This window comes from Pelodiscus sinensis, chromosome 4 (genome assembly GCF_049634645.1).
Source record: "Pelodiscus sinensis isolate JC-2024 chromosome 4, ASM4963464v1, whole genome shotgun sequence".
NCBI classification, from domain to species: Eukaryota; Metazoa; Chordata; order Testudines; family Trionychidae; genus Pelodiscus; species Pelodiscus sinensis.
In genome coordinates this window covers 74,843,345-74,856,951 of record NC_134714.1, presented here as the reverse complement: position 1 = coordinate 74,856,951, position 13,607 = coordinate 74,843,345, and the positions used below count along the sequence as shown (strand labels likewise).

Sequence of the window (13,607 nt, the reverse complement as noted above, 5' to 3'; positions counted from 1 at the left end):
TTTAGGCAAGTCCCCTAGGTAAGTGTCCTTGCTAGCACAACTCCTCAGCCTCCATTCTAACCCTTCTTTTCACCATGGATAAACCAGCTGTTTGAAGGAGTCTCTCTCAGCTGCCTTCCCCTTCGTGGTAACTCTTCAAAGCAATCCAAAAGAGAGTTTCTTTCCAGTAGGAGGCAGTACTGGTTGGTGAACTTTTCATTCCAAGGCACAGCATGTGACAAACACAAATGTTTAACCCCATGCCAACCTGATCTAGAGTTTTACAGCTATCCACCAGCACTCCTACAGGCTGCGTATCCTGCAAGTTCTCCTTCAATTCCTTCAGCTCTACATCCTGAGGTCTGAGGCTATCTTCCTAGAAACGAGAGAAGAATTTATCAAAACAAGATCAGAAAGGTCCCTTTCAGCACAGCTGCCACCTCCCCCCACCGTCATATCTTTACATAGCAGAAAGAAATTCTATTGCAAATTTAATAAGCTACTCTAGGATCAAGGTTGGAGGATGGGCATATATTTGGGTCCAACATATCCTTTAGAATGAGGGACAGGAGAGGTTTGAATCTAGTCCTTTCTGGACTTGGGAGTAAAAGAACAATTAACCCAGCCTCAATTCTAGATGATTGGGAACGGGTACAGTAGGTCGCATGAACTCAAAAGAAGAGATTATTGCTAGATATGATGTGCAAAGGCATATTCGCTGTCAGTCCTAGACACAAGGGGGCTGTTGCAGAAAGGCTTTCCCAGCAAAATCTTACCAAACACTTCACAATACTAGTGAAGCCACACAACCCATCACACAGAGGAGGAAAGGCAGTGAAATAACTGAAATAATATTCGTCAGACAGCAAGTCAGTGAGAGCGCCAGGAATAGAACTTGTGTGTCCTGACTTACTGTAACTAGGGACGTAAAATCCTGTTTAATGGTTAACCCGTTAACCAATTAAGGGGGGGATTGGGTGAACTGGAACACCCCGCCCCTCTGCCACCCTTATGCGTGGCATGCCAAGGAGCTGGTCACACTGGTTAACCAGAACCTTAATGGATGAGGCTTACTAGTTAACCATTCACATCCCTATCTCTAACCACTAACAAGCATTTACTGTTATTTGAACATACTTAGGGATGGTTTCAGAACACGTGTAACCAAATCAAATTTACTTTGTAAACTTGCCCCTTAAAAAGTGTCTGTGCAAAGAATATGGCCAGGGCTAGCTCAGGTGCACAGATCTCTCAACTGATCCTGAGAGCCACTTTCCAAAAAACAAACATAGGTCATTATGTTAAACTGATATAAGCAAGGAAATTCTGCGATAAAGCTTCCAGACCACATCTGTTCAATCTGTCACGATTAGATGCTGCAGCACAAATTATATAAAAGCCACCCACTTTTCTGGGTGATGTCCCAAGAGTCAAAAATAGAGAATCACAAAAAATGTGCTATGTTTGCAACAATATAGCCACTTTAGCTTTTTAGCTAGTTTTTTATACTGTGTTCTTCCATTGTACACAGCCTAAATTATGAGAGAACAGTCCCCTAACACAGGTGTGGATTATATCAGTGCCAGTGCAACAGAGGCACTTGTACTAGCAAGATCCAGGTATGAAAACCATCCAGTGACTGCAGAGTCACTTGAATTAGCAGAAATAGCTCTTCCCAAACTTTGGAGGGAACAGGATGTTTCCAAAATTAAGGTTGAGAGTTTGGAACGCTGACTAGTGGATTTAGACATAAAACTACCACTAATTTTACATGGAAGTTGTCTAAATTTCCTAGCTGTCTTTGAAATTTTCAAAAGAAAGAACTCAGCTGTACCATAAAGCTCACTGGTACAAGTCTTGATGTACATCAGAGCATACTTAACTTCATGAAGGCAGGCATCCAGGAAACAGAATCACTGTTTTGCACAAAGGTTAGTCATTAAAGCACAAAAGGAGTCTGGAGACAAAAGCATGACTCAGCAGTACTGCCAATCATGGTGAATACTCAGATCTACAGGGCACATGCCAGTGAGGCTGTGACCAATACACCAACACCACAGATCAGTAGTAGCTGGTGTACAGTTTTATGGATCAGAACTTCTCTGGACTCAAATAACTCTCAGTTCTGCTGTAAATAGTGATGTACAAGTATAAAGCATATCTGTTCTCCAGGACGCCAAGACTCCACAGATTATACATAGACACCTCTTTCATCAGTGAAATGCAGCAGGTGCGTAACAGCAATATTATTAAACAGATTAGGTCAAGAAAAGAGGAAAAGCATCCAACATGATGCAAGGAATTTTGGTGACCAGAATTACACAGGACAGTAATATTCTCCAGACAATGAGCTAAACCCCCATATGTTTGTAAACCTTGCCACAAGATATTCAGCCATCGTGATTGGCCTCTCCTCTGACAGATGGCATTGCAGCAGCACAATCTTCCTAGCAAGATGGTTGAAGACTTTTCCAACGATTCAAAAGTGCACTCTGCTGAGTCACTGATGATGCTCCCTACAGCATCCAGACAGACACTCCTTATCAGATATAAGAAGCAGTTGAATCTTAAAGTACGGAATTTAGAATTGGCTCTCCCTTCCTTTAGTCTGAGGTTATACTAATATTTGATATTTAACGGGCAAGAATAACTTCCTTTTTACCAATCTTTAAAATGCTGTCTGCATCTTTAGCTTGGAAAAGACTATTTGAATCCAATATGTAAATATGCACTTACCTGAGACTGTGGAGGAACAGGTGTTATGTTTGCAATGTGACTAGAGATTGGCAGGATGTTGAGCTGATCATCAATCACTATGCAATTCTTACAAGAGGCCAGAGACAGAATGAACCTGCATGATCAGATACAGCCAACTCAAATACAGCTCAGGTAACACCATAGTCCTTTGGTAGTTTATCTATCCTGGCTCCCTTCAATCAAGAGACTGCCTTTACAATTGGTCCTGCTTTTACACAGTTTTATAATTGGGCTGAGTCAAGTTACTCAGCCCATTTTACTTAACATTCCTAGCGTGCCCCAATATAATAACGTCCGAATGTTCTATAAATCAGAGACATTCACACATGAAGACATTCCCATTCCACCAACTTCAGGAGAACTTTCAAGAGAGATTCAGACCGATATGACAATTAATCAATGTAAACAGACAACTCTTGACTCCAAGATAGTAGGCACATGTACCCACCAGTGTAAAATTCCAGGCAGTGCATACTAGTTGTTGCTTCTGTTTTTATCCATTAAACCACTCATCCATTCTACATTCTTCCCAATGGGCATGACAGTACTAGTTACATATCCTAACAGCAAGTAAGACTGTTCATTCAGTTCAGTAAGGCAGATTTCTTGGCTTTCATAAGAGACTGATATAACACCATAAAGAGAAGCTAAATGTTAACATTTTCATACTTTGAAGCTATAGACGTGCTTTCTGAGTCTCATCAAAAGCTTTAAAACTGGGAGAAGGTCATTGTGATATTTGTGCTTCTGCAGAGCCCTTCAAAGAACCCCAAAGGACAAATATTAAGTAATTATGCTCCCTTGTAAGATATGCAAAAGTTATACACACACATACCCCTCTCCCACCAATGAAGCACAGCCACTGGTGATAACCCATGATTTCCCAATAAGAAGGCATGTACGTTATTCTAAGTTAACAGGACATTGTGCCCATTCCAAAACAACATACTGCTGTGGATGTCTTCCTTGCACACGTAGACTTATTAATTTAAGTTTTCAAGCTGTTACCAACCCACCTCTCGTTAAACCTCCCTACTACGTCCTGATGTGCTTCTGTTCTGTAGCGCGAGTGTACATCCTGAAATAGCAAGACAAAGATCACACAGTCTCACGGGTTTGAAACATGAAGGAATCTCTGGATTACAGCTCAATATAATTCATATGGACTATCGAATATCTCCTTTTCCTCCATCCATTCTTGACTGTGCCTCTCCTTTCCCCAGCATAAAACTTCTTTTTCCTGTATAGCACGCATTTCCTCTATCCGTCAAATACTTTTGTACCTTTCCCAGCCCTAATTTTCATGCCAGCCTTAACTACTCCTTGAACTTTGCGTGATTGCATCATATTGTCAAATTTATGGCCCGGTCATGCAGGGCCTGAATGTCCCATGGTGAATTTGTCATCAGTGATGACTGAAACAAAGCTGGTTTTCCAGCTGAAGATCTAATTCAGTTACTAGTGAAATGCCCTATCTGAAAAATGAGCATATTCCATGTAAATAGGTCACACTTCAGAGATTCAGTAATGAAGTTGCTCCTGCTTAACAGTAAAGCCAATGAGGAGTCCTGTGGCAACTTAAAGACTAACACATTTATTTGGACATAAGCTTTCGCGGGCTACAGCTCACTTTGTCAGAGGCATGAAATGAAAGCTCCAGTTTGGCAGAGATTTATACACACATACAAAAATGAATCGCAGAACTGGAGGGAATCTCAAGAGGTCCTCAACATGACAGGCCATGAGAATGTTACATACTATGCAGAGGACCAGTGCTAAATGAGGCTAATTCAATCAAAATGCACATGGCCCACTTCCAACAGTTGATAAGAAGATGAGAATACCAAAAGGGGGCAAAATTACTTTTTGTAGTGAGCTCCCAGTCCATATTCAGACCCAGTCTAAGAATGTCAAATTTGCTTATGAAGTCCAGCTCTTCAGTTTCATGCTGGAGTCTTTCTTTTAAGCTTTTTTGATCAAACATGGCAACTTTCAGGTCTGTAACTGAATGTCCAGAGAGGCTGAAGTGCTCCCCTATTTGTTTTTGGAATGTTACAGTTCTTGACGTCCAATTTGTGTCCATTTATTCTTTTGCCTAAAGACACTACAGTTTGGCCAATGTACATTGCAAAGGGGCATTGCTGGCACATGACTGCAACTACTGGGAGTGGGCCACATCCACCTGGATTGAATTAGCCTCGTTAACACTGGTCCTCCTCACAGTAAAGTAACACTCCCATCTCTGTGTGTATAAATCCTTGCCGAAGTGAGGCTTCCACCACTTCATGCATCTCACAAAGGAAGCTGCAGCCCACAAAAGCTTTTATGCACTAACTAGTTAATCTTTAAGGTGCCACAGGACTCCTTGTTGGTTTTGCTGAAACAGACTAACACAGCTACCCCTCTTGGCAAACTGAGCTCCTCTTTATGAATTAATAAAATTCGAGTAAATCTGCCCCCTCCCCAAAAAGGGGGTAAAACTGTATATTCCATTTGTCTGTATAATGCCCATACTGACCTTGTGACACCATTATTCTATAGCTAAAGAATTCTTAATTATGCAGCCTCACCTTTGACTCCTCAGTCTACGCCAGATCTAGCCCACCAGGGTTAGCTCCTGGTGGGCCTACACCACTATATTTACCTGCACGGCCACCAGTACCAGTGACTGCAGCTCCCATTGGCTGTGGCTCACTGCTCTTGGCCAATGGGAGCTGCAGGAAGCAGTGTCCCCAGCCCGTGCTGCTTCCCACAGCTCCCATTGGCTGGGAACAGTGATCCATGGCCAATGGGAGCTGCAATCACTGGTACCTGTGGCTGTGCAGGTAAAAATAGTGGCAGCAGTCTGCCAGGGGTGCTAACCCTAGTGAAACGCTGCTGTTATTTCCTTTATGAGGAATTCAAGTCACTTTGTTAAGCAGACCTGCCTAATGGTAGACACACACAGTGGCAGAGAAATAACAGTATGGGGAGGACACTTAAATGGTGGCTCAGCTTATACCATAAAGCTGAAGAGAATGCACTATGTCTGGAACACCACTTGTTACTCAAACTTACCATGGTCATTGTATAGAGCTGCTTCAGTGAGTTCATAGTTCTGAGAAGAATAACCACAATTCCTCCTCCTTCCACTGTTTCAACAGTTCTAGCCAGCAGGTTTGGAGTCAAGGCTTCAAAATCCTAGCAAATACAACATCGCAACAAACAAATTCAAGGTTATCACCAGTCTTCCAAAACAACTGGCATCAACTAACAGAAATCAAACTGCCATAAAACACATTGCTAGAAGCATGCAGCGTAGTTGTAGCCAAGTCAACCTATGGGTACTAGACAGGGAAGGTGGACGAGGTAATATCTTGAACTGGACCAACTTTTTTTGGTGACAGTGCCAAGTTTGCAGTTCCATCAACTGAAGTTGGTCTAATAAAAGATATTACCTCATCCACCTTCTCCAATATTTCTGGAAGGCAAGCTTCTGTAACATTAGTGTTTTCTTGTTTCTAATTAAAATTCTGACAAACTCACTGTGCTCAGAAAAAGCCATGTAAAATATCTTGAGCCATGATCACTGAATAATACAAGCAAGGCAAAGATTTCACCTCTATGGTATTTAAATTGCTAGAAAGGCAGAACATGGCCCAGGGAAAAATGACTTACATTCTAGTGCAAATTTAAGCTAAATGATAAATATGTTACCTGGAGTACACACATGCCAAAGGTGTTACCAAGAATTTTATGGGTCTCATTGTAATAGCAATAGCGAATATTTGTGGCTGCTACAAACAACTCAAAAGGGTCATCTTGCTTTAGGTTTAAAGTTCCACTTTTAATCTTCTTCTGTAGTTGTCTCATTCGCTTTTTACGGTGGCTGGAAAAAAAAAAGAAGAAGAAGTGATTATATGGGAATTATCATGGGAAGAGGACCGAGCAGAGGAAGCTGTTAGAGATCTGGTTCAGATTTAAAAAGGGGATACCAGAATTCAGGCTCTAGGACAAACTGGGGATAATGTCTGGGTCAGAGTTCTGAACTCATCAACTGTTCCTGTGAGATTTCTGCCCAAAAGTCACAGAAATCAAATGGAATCAACTGTTCTTGAAAAATTTCAGTTGCCTTATAGCCAAATCTGAAAGAAATAAGAACAGCCATAATGGTTCAGACCAAAGGTCTATCTAGCCCAGTATCCTGTCTGCCGACAATGGCCAATACCAGATGCCCCAGAGGGAGGGAATACAACAGGTAATCCTCACGTGATTCTTCCCGTCACCCATTTACAAAGACAAATCCCTGGAACAGGCCCTCTTTTGATTCTGAACCCAAATTTGTACATACAAATTCAGATCCAAGAATTCATCACCCCCTAAAATCAAGGCTTTTGACATGAGGGCCTTCTCTGCATGCAATTCTAAAGGCTTCTCTGCTCTACAGATGCTATAGCACTGCGGCTGTGCTTCAAAGTCCTGTCCCTCAGTAGGGCTACCATGATGGAAGGGGTTAATCCATCCCAAGAGGCAGCAACTGGAATCAGTGAAAGAGTTCTTCCATCAACATAACATTAGCAATATTGGAGCTTAAGTCACATGCCTGAGCAACACAGCAACACCTCTGCTTAGGTGTAGCCCATGCCTAAGTGGCGATGTTATATGGGGGGACAGAAGAGAATTAAAGTAGAGAACGTCACAAGGCCAAAGAGCTGGAGCTGTGACCAGAACTCAGCAGTTCCTGGCTCCCAGCTCCATATTTCTGCTGCTCTATTCGAGTCAAAACAAATAGTTCTATTATGCTGAAACTTTTAGACCATCACCACAGGACTTAGCCTAATTTCTCCAACTCAATTGAATCCTGAGACCTACATACAATTGACCTGACAATAAGCTTCCTTAGATCAGCTTCCTAACTTGGAGAGCAATTAGACTACCCCCAAAGAGTGAAAGACAAAAACCTCTTACCTGCTAAAGCCCAACTCCTTCTTGTAACACCACAGCACTGAGGGTCTGGCCTTCACAGTCGCTTTAGATAGCATGTGATGGAGTATAACCACCTACCAAAACAAAGGCACATTAACAAATAGCTGCACTGAGAGGAGACAAAGTGAAACTTTTTTGGATCCCAAATGTAAAATATCAGATTTTAGAGTCAGATTTACATTGTTCATGTGCTCAATACCAGCAGGAGCTAGGAGATGCCATAATTTACATTCAGCACCTTGTATTGACTCCCCAAACATCAGAACATGAATCCCATGCAAGGCACATTATGTGACACATTATAATAGGGGTGGGGAACCTTTTTCGGTTGGGGGCTGCTGACTCACAGAAGAATCAGTTGGGTGCCACAAACAAGTGAGAAAAAAAACAAACAAAAAAAACAACCCTCCAAAACCCAAATCCTCACTGACATGGCCCCTGACTGAGAAGAGGAAAGACACTTCCAACATTCTCCTCACACCAGAGCCTTGGGGGGGGCCCTCAGGCTTGTAGATTTGTGTGCTCCAGCCCCACAGGGGGATGGTGGAGGGACTGGAGTACCAGCACCAGCTCCTCAATGCTGGGAGGAACACCGCTTCTCAGGTGCCAGACCCAGGCAAGCTCAGGACTACATCCGGCCCCTGGGCCTGAGGTTCACCACCCCTGCATTAAAACCTGGCTCAGAACTGCTAGGAAAGGGAATCCTTTCTAAAGTCTGGACGGACAGTGCAAACCTATCAAGCCATTAAAGCTAGCAAATCTCTGCTTCAATTATTCCTTCCTAGATGGTTCCACTTAGCCATATTTTTAAAAGACATCTGACAGAAAAAAAACTATTCTGTGTACTAACCAGATGAATCTCAAACATCATGAGGCCTATACATATAAAAAATGGCTAGCTACATATTACATAAAGGGGGAAAGGATGGGTAACTAGTTACTAGACAAACTAGTGTCTCCTTCCAATTAGCTTCTTTGTAACAACTTATTGAGGCCTGATGTACAAACAATTTTTATACCAATGTAAGCTCTTTTTTTCTTAAATCAGTGGAGTTATACCAGTATAAGTGTATCCACATCTGTGTCTACACTGGCGCAATCTTGCGCCAAAGCAGCCGTTCTTGCACAAAACCTTGTTGCCTGTCTACCCAGGCTGTGTGCTCTTGCGCAAGTACACTGACATTCTAATGTATGAAATCAGGGCTTCTTGCGCAATAACTATGATGCTCCCACTCAGGAATAAGCCCTCTTGCGTAACTGTTCTTGCGCAAGAGGCCAGTGTAGACAGGCAACATGAATTTCTTGCGGAAGAAAGCCCTATGGTTAAAATGGCCATCAGAGCTTTCTTGTTCAAGAGAGCGTCTACACTGGTATGGATGCTCTTGCGCAAAAGCACATCTCTTGCGCAAAAATACATGCCAATGTAGACGCTCTCTTCTGGAGGAGGTTTTGCACCAGAACTCTTCCGCAAAAGAGTTTTTGTGTGAGAATGTGCCAATGTAGACGTAGCCTAGGAGTTGTATTGTATCCCTGTAAAGGTGTTTTATACTGGCATAGCTTATTCTCCTTTCTTCACAGGAATAAGCTATATTGTATGAGTCTACTCTGGAGAGACAGTTTGTACCATCTGAACTACATCAATGCAGGATAATACAGTAGCAGTATATTTAAGGCAATAAAACTTGTGTATTTAGACAAGGCCTTTATGATCTATTGCATAGGTAGACTTTTAAACAAAGGTAACTTTCCCCCATGTCTCTTGAAACCTGCATAAGCAGATGATAGCAGCTTTGCAGAGGCAGCACATTCAACCCCTATATTGTGGATGGTAATGTTAGTATTTAGACCATGCTAGTCACCAACCAATGAGAGCCCAAAAGTGGAAGGCATATGGGAGATGTCTTCCCACACTATGGTGCTGCTATAAATTATTCCAGTATGATTTCTTCTACGAGAAGTCTTGCTAGGTTTGGATAGGTAGCACTTGGCTTAAATCACAAGTGACAGAATTTGTAGGACCATTAGTAGAGTATATGCAAAAATGAACTGTGGATTTCCACACCAACATCTGTGGATATCCATGGATATAAAAGCGGATATCCACAAATTTGCAATGTTTTAAGATACGAAATTTGTATCGCATCCACATCCTTATCTGCAAAAATGAGCTGATATCCGCAGATTTGCAGGGGTCTAAACATTAGGATCATTTTAATTTAAATGAAGGAAACTCTCACCGGGTTTGCAAGGGAGTAGAGAGGTTCTTTTTCCTTTAAGAAGAATTAATATTTTCTTTATTTTACCTGCTTTATAAATATCACACTCTACAAGCATTTATGTCCTTATTAATTGCAACACACAATCTATTGTGCATTTTAGACAAGTTTTTCTGTAAATACAGGCAGTCCCTGGGTTACGTCGGTCTGACTTAAGTTGGACCCCTAGTTGCGAATGGGGAGCGGAGCGGGGAGGGGCGCAGCTAGTGCGGGGTGCCTCCCCCACTGTCACCGCCTCCGGCAGCACAGGGGGCGCTTCCTCCCAGCAGACCAGGGAGACGCGAAGCTAGCACCCCCCCCCCCCCTCCCCAGCAGACCAGGATTTTCTCGCCGACGCCTGGGGTAGAGCAGATAGGGGGCTGCCGGGTTGGTCCCACAGTGCCGAGGTGCGGCGCTACTGGACCAACCCAGCAGCACCCCAGCTGCTCTGCCCCGGGCGTCCCCAAGTCAGCCGCTGCTGAAACTGACCAGCAGCTGACTACAGGAAGCCCGAGGCAGAGCTGCTCTGCCCCGGGCTTCCTGGAATCAGCCGCTGATCAGTTTCAGCAGCGGCTGACCTGGGGACATCTGGGGTAGAGCAGCTGGGGTGCTGCTGGGTTGGTCCGGTAGCGCCGACCCTTGGCGCGGCGGGACCAACCCGACACCACCCCAGCTGCTCTTGGGGACGCCTGGGGCAGAGCAGCTGGGGTGCTGCTGGGTTGGTCCTGCAGCGCCGCTCTGCCCCAGGTGTTTCCAAGTCAGCCGCTGCTGAAACTGACCAGCGGCTGACTACAGGAAGCCCGAGGCAGAGCTGCTACCAGACCAAGCCAGCAGCACTCCAGCTGCTCTTCCCCAGGCGTGTCCGATTCAGCCGCTGCTGGTCAGTTTCAACAGCGGCTGAATCTGGACGCCAGTTCCGACTTACATACAAATTCAACTTAAGAACAAACCTACAGTCCCTATCTTGTACGTAACCTGGGGACTGCCTGTATATAAAATCAGTTACAGAATGTCTACTTATCATATAGAACTCTCAGCACTGACTTGTTATATTAGTTTCCTTCCTTATTAAATGTGCAACTTATTTACACCTTTAAAATCAGAGGTTTACAACCTATTTACTATTGTGGGCCATATGCACCCCACATAATAAATTAACTATTTGAGGATGTGACATGGGTCACAGCTGCATGCTGACTGATCCATGGTCCGAGAACCACTATTCTAGGTTCAGACTGTACATTAACAAAAGAGAGCTGCTGAAAATATATCATCTTTGGCTGATAGTTACCTGATCCTTGCCATGGTCTCCGACTAGAACAAACAGCGTCCTGTGTCGCTCAGCCACTCCATTCTCAATTAGCACTCGAATACGATTGTCTATCTTCTTGCGCTGCATTTTTAGTAAAAATGCCTGAAAAGTTAGCCAATCTCAGACCTATAGCAGCAGGTTTCAGTACTGGATGTACAGTGATACAAAGAGCGGAAGATCCCAGAGTTTTTATGAGATGGCTGATATAAAAAAAAAAAAAAGTTGCATAAGTTTGACAAGATTTAAGCAGCTGTTATTTCACAAAGTGCTAGTTACAGTTTCAGGACTTATTGCTGTCATTCCAAGTTCTCAAAGAGGAAACGGAATGGCTATGGGGAATAATCCAAAACCCATTAAAGATATATTAGACTCACAGAATCACTTTCTGGCCCCTCAAGTTATCAAAAGAATAACTTCAGTAATATTTTGGAAGTTTAGGTAAGGATGACAAATGTAAAACTGCCATTTAAGTTTTGGTAATTCATTGGGTGACAGGACCAAAATCAAAGCAGTATGCTGCTGGAAAAACATTTCACGTCCAATGGTATACAGCTCTGATGCTTTCTGGGAAGCTGGACTTGCCCTAGCTCCAATCATTAGTTTACCAGTGCTCTCTGAACACTGCTGCAGGATAGTGTAATAAGCAATAGTTCAAAATAATATTTATTCCATGCTTTAGCAATGCATAGTCTCTCACACAGAGAGACCACGACTGTCAGCTAATCATATCCAGATGGAAGAAATTTCTTGCATGTTCATGTCCTAAACTCTAGACCTCTATTCAGCGAGCTACAGGATTAACTCCAGTGAAGAACAGCACTAAGGTGCTTGCAATATGCTGTTTTGAAGGGCTGCGAAAAGGTTTCCACACCCACTGTAGCTACTTGAAATTGTGAAGTTAGTATCCTTATTTTCTGAAGCAGAAGCATCAGAAAAGGGCTATTGAATCACCTTCTCCAGTTGTTCTCAAACCTATGTATTGGTAACCCCATTCACACAATTGTGTCTCAGTGTGAGCCCCTCCTTAAATATAAAAAAGCGTTTTTAACTTATAACAATATTTTAAATATTAGAAATGAAACAGGATTTGGGGGTGGAAGCTTACAGCTTGTGACACCCCCCCATGTAATAACGTGTGACATCTCGAGAGATCACAAGCCCCAGTTTGAGAACCGGTCACCCAGCCCAGCCTCCCCGTTTGAATTGCTCCCTATTGTAACTTTCATATTCCCTTGCTCGGTTTTTTTTTCTGCTTTACATGGGGACAAAAGGGCCTGTCTAGCTTTTCATTCATAATAGTGGCCGTATCAGAGGGCACCTGACATCTCATTTTAAAATCTGTTTTCTGAAGAAACTCTTCTGGTTTTTATGGAGTGTTTAGTCACCTCGGAATATGAAAGTTACAGCATGCCCTTATTACAAGGGACAGCCCTTATTTTTTTTCAATTTCTAAATCACAAGATTGGGAGTTGCTGGGCGCTGCAAAAAGCAGTAGGGAATAGGCCTGGCAAAAGCGAGTATTGCTTATTACTACTAATAAATATCAGAAGGTGGGTGGGGCAGGCGTGCTAAGAATGCAGCGCCTTATTTTTTGAAATACAATATTCTCCACCCTGGGGCGGGGAAAGAGACCGAGCGGCCTGGGATGGGGAAATCGGGAACATAAAGAGGCTTGTAAAAGCGTTGGAGGGAGGATCGACAGGGCGGGGCCGCCGGTGAATTCAATCACACGCACCGATCATGGCCGATAGCCAATCGGAGCCACATGGCCAAGGCTTCTCCAGTGTCCTTCCCAAAGCCCCTGGATGAAAAGAGCAAAAACCCTCCAGAGGCCTCCCAGACAGACAGACAGACAGACAGACCCCCCCCTCCCCGCACAGCCCCGCGCTGGCAGGGGGCCAGACGGATTCTCTCCCACGCGCCTCACCTCGCCGGCTGCCGCAGCGAAGGGGAAGCTGCGCAGCTCCCGTCCGGGCAGAGTCCCTGGGGCAGCGGCGCCGCAACCCCCACGTGGCCGGCTGGGGACAGGCGGCCCAGGCAGGAAGACAGCCGCTGCTCCCGGCGGGGGGGGGGGGGAAGGAGGTTACGCAGCACGGCGAGCGGCGCATGCTCAGTAACTTCTACTGAAGCCACTGCCCTTGAGTCCGCCCTTGCTCTGGAGGGGCCCCGCCTCAGAACGCCCCAGCACTGCCGCTACCCTGCATCCCTGTCACAGGCCGGCACTCGGGCAGGCTTGGGTACCCGCGAGGGAGACTTGCAGTGGCGTGAAATGAAGAGGGAGCGGATCCCGTGCGGCCGAACGTGAGCGCGGCGCACTCGAATTCTCCTTAGTGATGATA

At 44.3% G+C, this 13,607-nt stretch overlaps 1 protein-coding gene across 2 annotated transcripts in view; it reads right to left on the bottom strand.

Annotated features, from left to right (window-relative positions):
• NAT10 (N-acetyltransferase 10) overlaps positions 1 to 13,353 on the bottom strand; it is a 39,922-nt gene extending 26,569 nt beyond the window's left edge. For both annotated transcript variants that reach the window (XM_075927459.1, XM_075927461.1), the window contains exons 1-8: positions 13,196 to 13,353; positions 11,248 to 11,468; positions 7,684 to 7,775; positions 6,433 to 6,604; positions 5,794 to 5,916; positions 3,753 to 3,814; positions 2,716 to 2,830; positions 248 to 355 (exon numbers count right to left, since the gene is read on the bottom strand). In XM_075927459.1, coding sequence (XP_075783574.1) covers positions 248 to 355; positions 2,716 to 2,830; positions 3,753 to 3,814; positions 5,794 to 5,916; positions 6,433 to 6,604; positions 7,684 to 7,775; positions 11,248 to 11,355 — 780 coding nt within the window. In that variant the 5' untranslated portion in view covers positions 11,356 to 11,468; positions 13,196 to 13,353. The remainder of the gene's footprint in view (positions 1 to 247; positions 356 to 2,715; positions 2,831 to 3,752; positions 3,815 to 5,793; positions 5,917 to 6,432; positions 6,605 to 7,683; positions 7,776 to 11,247; positions 11,469 to 13,195) is intronic.
• Between the last annotated feature and the right edge of the window lie 254 nt (positions 13,354 to 13,607).